The following is an 11765-nucleotide window of genomic DNA, read 5'->3' on the forward strand; positions in this document are numbered from 1 at the left end:
ACGCACACACACACACACACACGCACACACTCGCACACACTCCTCACCTCTGGAACGGTTGCGATGAGTTCAGGGATGGGCCTGTCAGCACCCATCTCCTCTCTCCATTGCAGATGCTTCCGCGCCATCTCCGTGCCTTTGTCCAGATCGTAGTTCTGCGCAGCCAGATATCGCACCAAGAACCTGTTGTGCAAGGTCGTTGCGGAGATGAGGGCACACACGCAGAAGAGGGCTGAGCGCATTACGTACCACACACACACACACACACACACACACACACACACACACACACACACACACAAGCCTCTCTCCTCCCCCAACTCACACACACACACACACACACACACACACACGCATGCACACACACACACACACACACACACACACACACCTGTCGGAGTGGATGGGTTGCAGCACATGCTTGAGGCGCTGGCGCATTTCCTTGACCAGCTCCTTCTGGGAGTCGTTGATGGGTTGCCCGTCGCCATTGTCAATGGGCACCGTGTCATCAAACCGGGAGATGAAGGACAGGAACGCCTGCATCTCGGCGGAGGCGGCTGAAGCGGGCCCTAATGCAACAAGCCTGCTTGCTTGCTTGCCTGCTACCGATTTGCTTGTCTTCACGCGGTTCCTCTTTCTTTTGTTTCCGATGAAGCTACTGTTCTTCGCGAGTCTGCGCTGCTCTGTGTGTGTGTGCGCGTGTGCGTGTGTGCGTGTGTGTGTGTGCGTGTGTGCGCGTGTGCGTGTGTGCGTGTGCGTGTACGTGTGCGTGCGTGCGTGCGTGTGCGTGCGCGTGTGCGTGTGCGTGTGCGTGTGCGTGTGCGTGGTGTGGAAGATAAATTCGTGGTGCATGTGTTGCAAGCAAAGTACAACAAATACACAAGCAATGAGCGAGCGATGTCTTCATGCAGCCTCAAAGGACATCACCACAAGTCAAGCAAGGACAAGCAGCCAGCACCTCTTCTCCCCACCAACCAACAACCGACAAAGTCCTCCACCATCCGTTCATGCAACTTGTCACATCCACACGCATGCATGCCAACGAACAGAGCCTTCACACCCTCACTCTCACGCTTTGCTTTTTCCTCTGATCGTGGCGGTTGTAGAAAAGTGTATGGTATCTTTCCCCGATGCTCTACCAACACAAACACAAACAAACGCACCACGCACGATCCGCGCTTCGTGTTCACGGACGTCTCAGCACATGCAGCACATCACACCTCATCCTTCCACGCACACGCACGCACGTTTCCCCTCACCCTAACTCCCTCTCATACTGTTGATGTTGCGAGCGGTCGTTTCGTCATGGTTGGTTGTGCTGTTGTGTGCGGTTGCAGCATCAGGAACAGCAGCGACGTTCCCAAGGCAACTGCACTACGAACAACAGCAACCACCACAACAGCAACCACAACAGCAGCAACAGCAGCAACAACAGCAGCACTCAGTTCACATCATCAGCCACGAGAGTGATGATGTGGCGGCGGTACGTGCTGCCGTCTTGCGTCACATTCTACCGCAGTCACGCGGCGTGGTACCGGAGCGATGGGATGACAAGGTGCAGTATATTTTGGAGCACCTGCGCACGTCCAACGGCACGTTTGACGACGTCGACTACAACGACTACGATGGCCGGAGCTGGTGGAAGACATCCATCCACCTGCAGCGGTGCCTGATCTTGGGCATCTCCTACCACACACCATACAGTGCGCACCAGGGCAACGCGACTGTCTACGGCGCCTTGGTCAAGGCGTTTACGGCATGGCTCAAGGCTGACTTCAAGAACAGCAACTGGTGGTGGATGGACATTGGCGTTCCACGCATCGTGGGCAAGGTGCTCTTGCTCCTGTCGCCGGCCGATGCCACCGCGCTCTACCCGCTCGCCACGCCACTGCTTGACCGCGGGCCCCTGTCGCGCGCGTACGGCATGACCGGTTGCAACCGCGTGTGGATTGCGTCTGTCAACGTCCTTCGCGCGCTCACGGAAGGCAACGCGACGCGGCTGGCAGCGGCATATGAGGCGGCGTCATCTGCCATCGTCGTGGCGCCGTCGCAGCAGAGCGATGGCATCCAGCGCGACAACAGCTTCCACCAGCACGGCCCGCAGTTGTATCTGGGGTGGGGCTATGGCTCCATCCTCAGCGCCAACGCCCTGTTGCTCACCAGCTACGCGGAGGGCACGCGGTTTGCGGTGGCCAACAGCACGTGGGGTGTGCTGGCATCGCTGGTGCTGGATGGGCAGCGGCTGGTGGTGCGCGGCCCCAACGTCGACTACACGACGAGCGGGCGGCTCATGACGTACTTTGCGCTCAACGACACGTTTGGCGTGAACGAGGGTCACTACCACTACTTTGCCGCGTTCACAGACTTTCGCTTGAGTTTCCCCACATTTTCGTCACCGCTTCGCACGCCGCTCTCTGTCGTGTTTGCGCCGCTGCTCTCAGAGGTCAACGACACGCGTCCGCGTGCAGCCGAGTTTCACGCCTTTGCACACGACATCTACACCAGCGATGATAAGTTTGATGGTGCTGGTGGTGGTGGTGGTGATTGTTGTTGTGGTGGTGATGGTGTGGGCGCCAAGTCGACAGCAGCAGCAACATCACCAACGTCACAGCTGAGCCTGAGCTGGCATTTTTACGACAGCGACTACGTGGTCCATCACCGGCCGACGTTCTTTGCATCCGTGCGCATGTTTTCAAACCGAACCATCAACACGGAATGCGTCAACTCCGAGAACCTCCGTGGCCGTGATCTCGCAGACGCCGTTTTAAATGTGTACGTGACGGGGCGGGAGTATGAAAACGTGTTTCCCGTGTGGCAGTGGCACCGCATTCCCGGCACAACCGAGCACCAGACAGGCACACCCTACTCCTGCAGCGATGCGCGCAGCGTCCAACACACCTCCTTTGTTGGGGGTGTTACCGATCGCACGTTTAGTGTGGCCGCCATCAACTTCACGCGTGGGCACGCCGTGACGATGCATGTTTCCAAAATGCATGTTTTCGTTGACGGCGCTGTGATTGTGCTGCTGGGAGGACTGACGTCGGATGCGCCCTACCCCATCACCACGTCTCTCGACCAGTCCAACCTGCGTTCCGACGTGGTTGTGGGCGAACTTGATGATGATGGTGGCGGTGGTCGTGGGAATGTTGGTGGGAATGTTGGTGATGGTGGTGGTGCCACGAAGGGGTCACATCTACGCCAGCAACAACATCGACAACACACGTTGCCTGCAGGCACGAACACGACGCTGCAAGGACCCACGTGGCTGTGGCATGGCAACATCGGATACCTTCTCTCCCTCCCAGAACAGCATCAGAAACAGCAGCAACAGCAGAAACAGAAACAACAACAGCAGCACAAACAGCAGCAACAACAGATACAACAGCACGTGCCAGCACTGCGAGCATCACCACCATCTCCGTCGTCGTCGCTTGAGGTAGTGGTGTCGACAAAGAACCAGACGGGCAGCTGGGCGAACATTACACAAGGACCGCCAACACCGTTGACACGTGCCGTGTTCAACGCTTTTATCAACCACGGCGTTGTTGCTGGGCAGAACGCAACGTCCATGTCGTACGCAATCCTACCCGCTGTGACGTCAGCGTCGGACATGTGGTCCGCACATGCACACGTGCAGCAGCGCCTGCGTGTGCTCGTTAACACACGACACGCCCAAGCCGTCTGCATCAATGCACCGCCACGCAACAGCACCAGCGACAACGGCAATACCGGTGGTGGTGGCGAGGAGAGTCGTGATGCTGCTGCACACATGCATGCTTCCTCCTCCTCCTCCTCCTCCTCCTCCTCCTCCTCCTCCTCCTCCTCCTCCTCCTCCTCCTCCTCCTCCTCCTCCTCCTCCTCCTCCTCCTCCTCCTCCTCCTCCTCCTCATCATCATCATCGTCATCATCGTCATCCAGTGATTGGTTGACGAGAGGGCGGGCGGTGATGGCGGTGGTGTCGTGGCCTGGCGCTGCAGCTCGCGACCGCACATTTGTCAGCAGCGCTGGGTGCTGGAATGTGACCGTCAGTGGACCTGGCCTGTTCATGATTCGCACCGCCACCGCCGCAAGTGATACCATCAACAGCAGCAGCACCACCACCATCACCACCACCACCACCAAAAGCAACAACAACAACAACAACAACAACAACAACAACAACAACAACAACAACAACAACAACAACAACAACAACAACAACAACAACAACAACTTCAACAACAACAACAACAACAACAACTTCAACAACAACAACTACAACAACAACAACAACAACACCACCACCACCACCACCACCAAAAGCAACAACAACAACACCAGCACCACCACCACCACCACCACCAAAAGCAACAACAACAACAACAACACCACCACCACCACCACCAAAAGCAACAACAACAACACCAGCACCAGCAACCATACCGATCATCAGCACGACGGTACTCGCGATGGTGGCGTTAATCATGATTCTGGTGCTGATGACGAGCGGGGGACGAATGGACGGGCGCATCAGATGAAATCTGCACCATCGCTTGTGTTCTCCCTGAACAGCCCGGGTATGGAGGCCCGGCCAATGCATATGTACATGGACGTGGAGGGTTTGATTGCTCACCAGCTCAAGTGCGCAGGCAGCGGCGTTGTGGTGTCGCAGCCGCGCGCAGGTGTTGCACGATTCGCTGTCGTCTTGCCTGCAGGCACAGGCGCATCAGCAACATGGACGTGCACATGAACACACACGACAATTCCCGTTGCGTTGCGCTTGGACATTGATTGTGCTGTGTTGTGTTCGTGTTGTGATCGTTACTCTGTTGCAAAAATCCATTACGTGCCAATGATGCCTGTTATTGTGTATTGTTCAGGGGCCATGTGAACGTTTCAAACGACCCAACGGAAGCTATCAATTCAATAAACGCGTGTCCAATAAGCAACGCAAGCAAGCAAGCAACAAACAACACAGCTGGCGACACACACACACACACACACACACACACACACACACACACACACACACATACGCACAGGTCGGTATAACGTGTTGAGGGCTGTGCAATCTGCAAATGTACACAAGAACAAAAGAGTGCAGTGCATAGCATTGATCAACAGTGTCATGACGGTTACAGTCAGGAGGAGGGACAACGCACAAACGACGCACGCGCACATTTGAAACAAAGTAATGCACGATTACATCAACACAGACACAGACACAGACACACACACGTACACAGACACACATCACGCACACACAGACACACACACACACGCACACACACACACACGCAAGCACACACGCACACACGCAAGCACACACGTCGAGCATTCAGTGGCTTCCAAACCCCTCCACCTTCTCTGTGAGGGGCTTGTCCATGCCCATGTCCTCCTCATCATCGCCCATCATGTCTCCCCGCGCACCACCGCGGTTGATGTCATTGTCACCACCACCATCTCCATCATCGTCATCGGCATCGCTGATGTTCTCGAGCGTCGTCTCTGCCAGCGCCTTGTGATCATCATCATCATCGTCATCCGCATCACCAATATCGTAGACGACGTCGTTGCCAACATCAACACTACTAGTAGCATCGGATCCGCGTTGCTTGGCACGCTTTCGTCGTTCCCTACGCTCCCGTCGCCGCTGCTTCTTGCGCTCTCGCCTCTCCCGCACCCTCTCCATGTTGGGGCGCACGATCCCAAAGACGAGCACAAAGTCCAGCACGGTGAGGATGCTGATGAGGGTGACCTCCACAATGCTGAGCTGGAACAGGTTGACAAAGCCGCCGAATGCGGCCTGCAGCTGTCTCTGCGTGACGTCGTCCGAGTAGCAGAAGGGCGCGGTGGACCCGCTCAGCACGGACGAGATGACGACGAGGCCGACGGCGATGCCCAGGGAAATGAGCGCCAGCAAGACCTCCCACAACTTGACGAGGACGTGCTCGGATGGGTTTCGGCACTGCACGACCTTGGTGGCGAGATCCAGCACCTGCACGACGAAGATGACGAAGAAGAGGACGGCGACGACGTAGAAGAGGCCCACGTCGTCCGTGCGCACGCAGCAGTTTCCCGACCAGCTGTGGTCGTCGACGCACTGGGTGGCGTTTGGATGCGAGGGGCACTGCTGCACGGCGCTGCAGCAGAGCACGGCGTTTGCTGCGGGGCACTCCTTGACGTCCTGGAAGTGGTAGAAGGAGTCTCGCACCTTCAGGTAGAAGACGCTGAGCAAGGCAAAGTCCAGTGCAATCACCGTGACGCACAGTGCCACCGCCAACGAAGACAGCGTCAGGAACAGCGCATGCCGGGACACCTTCACCTCAGGCACCGGCGGCTTCATCGTGAGGAGTGTGGGGAGCGTGTGTGTGGGGGGAGCGTGGGGGTGAAGGTGAGGAGTGTGAGCGTGATGATGGAGGACGAGGAGTCAAGCAAGCAAGCAACAAGGATGGTGGTGGGTGTGGTGGTTGTTGTTTGGTTTGGTTGGTTGGCTGCCAGCAAATTGAACTCTATCTTGTGCTGTCGTACGCCGCATTTAAGAATTATTGTTTAAATCTTCAGCAACATTTACCAACCTGACCAACGATGCCGGCTCGAGCGGAGAGGACAGCCACAACGATGCGCCTTTGGCATGCCTTGGCGTTGTTGGTGTGTTGATAAACATGAGGATGGTGTGCTGTGCTGTGCTTTTGCCTTGTGTTGGTTGGCGCGCTTCACATCCAGCAGCCAGCAGCCAGCAGCCGCCAGCCATCAGCCATACATTTCCTTTGTCTTGTCTCTCACACACACGCACAACGGCGGTGACACAGCAACAGAGGTGACAACAAGCACAACTGTCGCACACACACACACACACACACGCACACACACACACACACACACACACAACGCAGCCATGTTGAAGATGCTGAAGCTGCGGAAGCGCCCGCAGCAGCACACTTCAACGGATGGAAAGAAAGAACAGCACAAGGAAGCTGATACCACGAAGCAGCAGCAGCAGCAGCAGCAGCACCAGCAGCAGCAGGTCGTGCGCGACACCAACCCTGAAGAACAACAACGGCGAGGTCGTCAGCGCGCGGCATCGCTTGGCAGCCCAGCCCAGCGTGCACTGCCGAAAATCCCAAGCGTGGAAGAGCAGCAGGAGAACCAGGCATATCACGTGGGCGTGTGTTCCCGCACGGAGGCCAACCAGAGACTCGCCGTCTGCCGCGATGGCACGTTCCTCGTCCGACGCTCGCCCACCGACGGCGGTTACGTGTTCAGCGTCATCTGGCGCGACAACCCGGGCAAGCTGGGGACGTTTACGCACGCCAAGATCGTGCCGGCAACCAAGGACAAGGGCATGTTCGCGCTGGCGGACGTGGACGCGTTTGTGACCATGGACGAGCTGGTTCGCTTCTACCAGCGGTCACCCGTCATCTTTGCCATGCGTTTCTGGCCCGACGCGGAAGGGGTCAGCCTGCCAGACTTCTTCGCCTACGACAAGTTCAACCCGCACATCAACAGCAAGCACGAGCACGTGCGCAGTCGTGCAGCTTCCCACATGAGCGCCCAGGACAGCAGCGGTGGCGCCAGCGACACCGCCAACAACGACAGCAGCGACACCAGTGGCAGTGCCAACAACGTCACTGGCAGTGCCAATAGCAACAGCAACACCTTTGCTGATGATACTAAGAGCACGAGCAACAACACCGCCACCGTCGCCACCGTCGCCATCAGCAGCAGTGCCGCTGATGAGCGAAAGTACATGACTGCATCGCCTGCTCGTCTGGATGCCATGTTCCCATCACCGTCATCATCATCATCACCATCATCGTCACCAGCAGCGGCACTGCACGCGCCCAGGCCACGCCGGGTGCGCCACCAGACGCAAGAGGACGCAGAGGCAGCACGGCGCATGTCGGAAGGGCATGTCGGCAGACGTGGGCACCACCATCATCACAACCGTCATCATCGTGGTGTCGATGGCGACGGTGAACGCAGGCGCGGCAGTAGCCCCGCGAGTGCCGGTGTGTCATCATCACCAGCCACTGCTGCTGCTGCTGCCGTTGCCTGCAAGCATGGCGACAAGAAGCGTGCGGAGAAGAAGGAGAAGAAGGAGAAGAAGAAAAAGAAGAAGGGAAGGAAGAGCAAGGAGGAAGGGGAGGAGCAAGATTCACACAACCTCAAGCTCCACCTGCCGGATCTTGAACTGTGAGTTAGCGTGTGTGTATGTGTATGTGTGTACGCGTGTGTGTGTGTGTGTGTATCTGCTTGTGTATGTGTGTGTGTGCGTATCTGCTTGTGTACGTGTGTGTGTGTGTGCGTATCTGCTTGTGTATGTGTATGTGTGTGTGTGTGTGTGCTAGTGGGGGTTATTTGTATCTGCTTGTGTGCGTGTGTTAGACAGACAGACAGTCACCGTGTGTGAGTATTGTGTTTCCTTCTTTCTTTCCACATTCCCGCCAATCACTCACCTTGTGCGCGCCCTCATCATGCTGTGCTCATGTACCGTTTGCAGGTTGAAAGCGAACTTGCCCAAGTCTGACAGTTTTGTGGAGAGCGGCAGCCATCCCTCGTGGGCGAGCAATGCTCGCAGGATGGAGTTCCGGCCCGTGATTCCTCCAAGGTGGTGATGATGCTTCATGTGGCGGATGATTGGGACTGGTGGCGAAACTTGGGTAGTTGATGGATTCATGGTTGGTTGGTGGGTTCATGGTTGGTTGATGGGTTCATGGTTGGTTGATATGCTCGTTGTGAACTTGTTTGTGTTTGTGTTGAGCGCCAATTGATGCTTCGACCACTAACTCTTTGTTTCCCCTTTTTTCACTCCACCCATTTCCATTCCACCAGGTCCCGGAGCAACACCCCGCAGTCCAACCTCCCCCACGTGCCGCTACGATCACATGCACCGTCACCAGCACCACCAAGTGCCACCCCACCCTCCAACGCGAACACCACCGCCACCAATACCGACAACAACACCACCACCTCTGTGTTGGAGCGAGACGACAGCAGCGATCCGTACGAGGAAGCGCAACCGGCCGATGAATTGTTACCACCGACACCATCATCATCATCATCATCACCATCATCATCAGCCATGGCCAACGGTGGTGGTGCTGGCGAGAACCTACAGCGGCCAACACCCACACGATCAGCAGGTGCGCACGCGTGTGTGTGTTTGTGTGTGTTTGTGTGTGTTTGTGTGTGTTTGTGTGTGTTTGTGTGTGTTTGTGTGTGTTTGTGTGTGTTTGTGTGCGTGTGTGTGTTTGTGTGTGTGTGTGTTTGTGTGTATGTGTGTTTGTGTGTGTTTGTGTGTGTTTGTGTGTGTGTGTGCGTGTATGTGTGTGAATCTGCGAAGCTGGAGCACTCGCCTGCTTGACACAATGCGACACCAGAACCCCGTGCTTGCCTGCCCTTACGCCTGCCTGTGTGCTTTCCTTTTCAACCAACACCAACTCATGTGCACATACACACGCACACATCTCCCTCGTTGCTCGTCGCGTAACAGCCGTGTACGAGACACCGGTGTGCAAGAGCCCCATCCCGTCATCCCTGGGTGCACCACCACCACCACCGCCGCCACTGCGGAACTCACGCTCACCGCAGCCACCAACTCTACCGTCTGCAACAACAGCATCAACAACAGCACCGGCATCGCCTCTTCAGCGATCACACCAGCCATCACCACAACAGCAGCAGCAGCAACAGCAGCAACAGCAGCAGCAGCAGCAGAACTCGTCACCGTTTTCGCGTGATAGCATCGTCATCACACCCTCTGCGCTCCGCCAGAACAGGCGGCCCACTGACCAATACAGGCCCGTTGAGGTGCGACAAACACGCCGATGTGCGTGTGTGTGTGTGTGTGTGTGTGTGTGTGTGTGTGTGTCGACTCCGCCGTAATTCTCCCCTCCTCTCGCTCGCATCATCTCACACCTCGTCCCACACACCACCCCCTTGCTTCTTGTGCATTTCCTTCCATAGGCGTCGCGGCCCCTGTACGAATCGGCCTATCAGTGCGTTCTCACTGTCAAGGACGGCAAGTCCTCCCCGCTGTCCTCCATGGAGTCCTCCAGCGGACACACGCAGCTTTGAACGTGCCATTTGTGTGCCTGCAAGCAACGCGTGCTGCGACGCATGTATGCCTGCATGTGTACGTGTGCTGCTGTTGGAATGTTTGCAAGCATGCCAGCAAGCACACGCGCGACTTTCATTTTCTGTTTGTCCTGAAACGAAGCGGGTCAAGTGGCATCCGTATCTTTATGTACACGAATAAACCACAAGTACGGGATGATGAAGGATGGAGAAGGAAAGACAGCGCGAACCTCACTTGGTGATGGCAGGGAAGGCGTTCCAGGCAGATGGGTGGAAAACATGGCGAGAGACACATGAACGACAGCACGATCATACACACATGTACATGTGTACGCACGCACGCACGCACGCACGCACGCACACGCATGTGTTTGTGTGTGCACTTGTGCACGCCTATGCTGCATCTTGTAGGATTGACGGCAGCGTGTCTGCGAGTGGAACGTCCAGCTTCAGCGTCACTGTAGATGGAAGCGTGGCCATTGTTGTGCATGCAAGCCAAGTTAGCAGTGATGGTGACGCATGAACACACGCAAGCAGCGATGGCGATGGCCAACAGGACATCAAGTCAGCAAGGAATGCCATCAACACTTTGTGTTGCACCATCCTCGAACCAAGCATCTGTACATGCTTGTATGCATGCCTCGCCATCCCACCGCATGTCATTCCATTCAACCATGCAACCAACCAACCATCTATTCAACCATCCAACCAACCAACCATCCATCCATCCAACCATCCATCCAACCATCCATCCATTGCGTGGCGCCTCACCGATATCGTCAGCCCTGGTTGGTCCGCGCGTGACGACGGCGACGGGTTTGCCATCGGATATGGCACGCCGCACCAGGCGGAGTGCACTCCACACCTGTAGCGACGTACCTGCGACCTGCAGCAAGAGGATGGGCGGGAACGATGATGGTGAGGGAGGGTGAGGGAGGGTGTTGATTGTGTCAATGTGTGTGTGTGTGTGTGTGTGTGTGTGTGTGTGTGTGTGTGTGTGTGTGTGTGTGTGTGTGTGTGTGTGTGTGTGGGCTGTGAATAGTGGTGATGGTCGTCTGAGTGATTTGAAGGTTCTGCTATGCAAAAATTAAGTGGATGTGTGGACGTATGTGCGCATGTCACTCTTACGTACCAGCAGCATGTCGCCATCATCGACAGCTTGGTACGATTGTTGCACCACCTCTAGTCAAGATGAAATGGTTGCAATCAAGACATGAAGCCAGTGAGAACCACACAAAGGTTGTTGTCAACACAGATACTAGCCTCAAAGCCAGACAGCTCACCTTCACAAGCGTATAGTGAGCCTCATGCACACACACACTTACATAAACACACACACATACACTTACACACACACACACACACACAAGCATTGACACAGGTACATACCACACACACATACACACACAATCACACACTTACACAGACACAAGCATTGTCACACACACACACACACAAGCATGGACACAGACACACACAGACACACACACACACACACACACGCACACACACACTTACATAAACACACACACATACACACACACACACACAATCACACACTTACACAGACACAAGCATTGTCACACACACACACAAGCATGGACACAGACACAAGCATTGTCACACACACACACACACACTTACACAGACACAAGCATTGTCACACACACACACACACACACACACACACACACACACACACACCA

The 11765-nt window shown here is 55.9% G+C and overlaps 5 protein-coding genes across 5 annotated transcripts in view; 2 read left to right on the forward strand and 3 right to left on the reverse strand.

The window, feature by feature from the left end:
- The window catches only part of PTSG_09796 (uncharacterized protein), a gene marked incomplete at its 3' end in the record, with an annotated part of 4424 nt that extends 3323 nt beyond the window's left edge, over positions 1-1101 (reverse strand). The window contains exons 1-3 of the mRNA XM_004989098.1: positions 1073-1101; positions 392-683; positions 23-183 (exon numbers count right to left, since the gene is read on the reverse strand). Of these exons, the coding sequence (XP_004989155.1) occupies positions 23-183; positions 392-543 (313 nt within the window). The 5' untranslated portion in view covers positions 544-683; positions 1073-1101. The remainder of the gene's footprint in view (positions 1-22; positions 184-391; positions 684-1072) is intronic.
- Positions 898-4770, forward strand: PTSG_09797 (uncharacterized protein; the record flags this gene model as incomplete). The annotated part of the gene is made up of 3 exons (XM_004989099.1): positions 898-1003; positions 1338-3615; positions 4695-4770. The coding sequence occupies 3 exons, from the start codon at positions 898-900 to the stop codon at positions 4768-4770; spliced, it is 2460 nt and encodes an 819-aa protein (XP_004989156.1).
- A 193-nt stretch (positions 4771-4963) lies between these two features.
- On the reverse strand, positions 4964-6507 carry PTSG_09798 (uncharacterized protein). Its single transcript, XM_004989100.1, has one exon. It carries the CDS (start codon positions 6323-6325, stop codon positions 5318-5320), a length of 1008 nt encoding a protein of 335 aa, XP_004989157.1. The 5' UTR covers positions 6326-6507; the 3' UTR covers positions 4964-5317.
- Positions 6508-6556: 49 nt separating this feature from the next.
- Positions 6557-10255, forward strand: PTSG_12924 (uncharacterized protein). The gene is made up of 5 exons (XM_004989101.1): positions 6557-8175; positions 8483-8590; positions 8815-9125; positions 9476-9792; positions 9949-10255. Exons 1-5 carry the CDS (start codon positions 6614-6616, stop codon positions 10057-10059), a joined length of 2409 nt encoding a protein of 802 aa, XP_004989158.1. The 5' UTR covers positions 6557-6613; the 3' UTR covers positions 10060-10255.
- PTSG_09801 (uncharacterized protein) overlaps positions 10201-11765 on the reverse strand; it is a 3353-nt gene continuing 1788 nt past the window's right edge. Inside the window, exons 6-8 of the mRNA XM_004989102.1 lie at positions 11192-11241; positions 10831-10945; positions 10201-10517 (exon numbers count right to left, since the gene is read on the reverse strand). Of these exons, the coding sequence (XP_004989159.1) occupies positions 10453-10517; positions 10831-10945; positions 11192-11241 (230 nt within the window). The 3' untranslated portion in view covers positions 10201-10452. The remainder of the gene's footprint in view (positions 10518-10830; positions 10946-11191; positions 11242-11765) is intronic.

Source organism: Salpingoeca rosetta (genome assembly GCF_000188695.1).
Source record: "Salpingoeca rosetta unplaced genomic scaffold supercont1.31, whole genome shotgun sequence".
Classification (NCBI taxonomy): Eukaryota; class Choanoflagellata; order Craspedida; family Salpingoecidae; genus Salpingoeca; species Salpingoeca rosetta.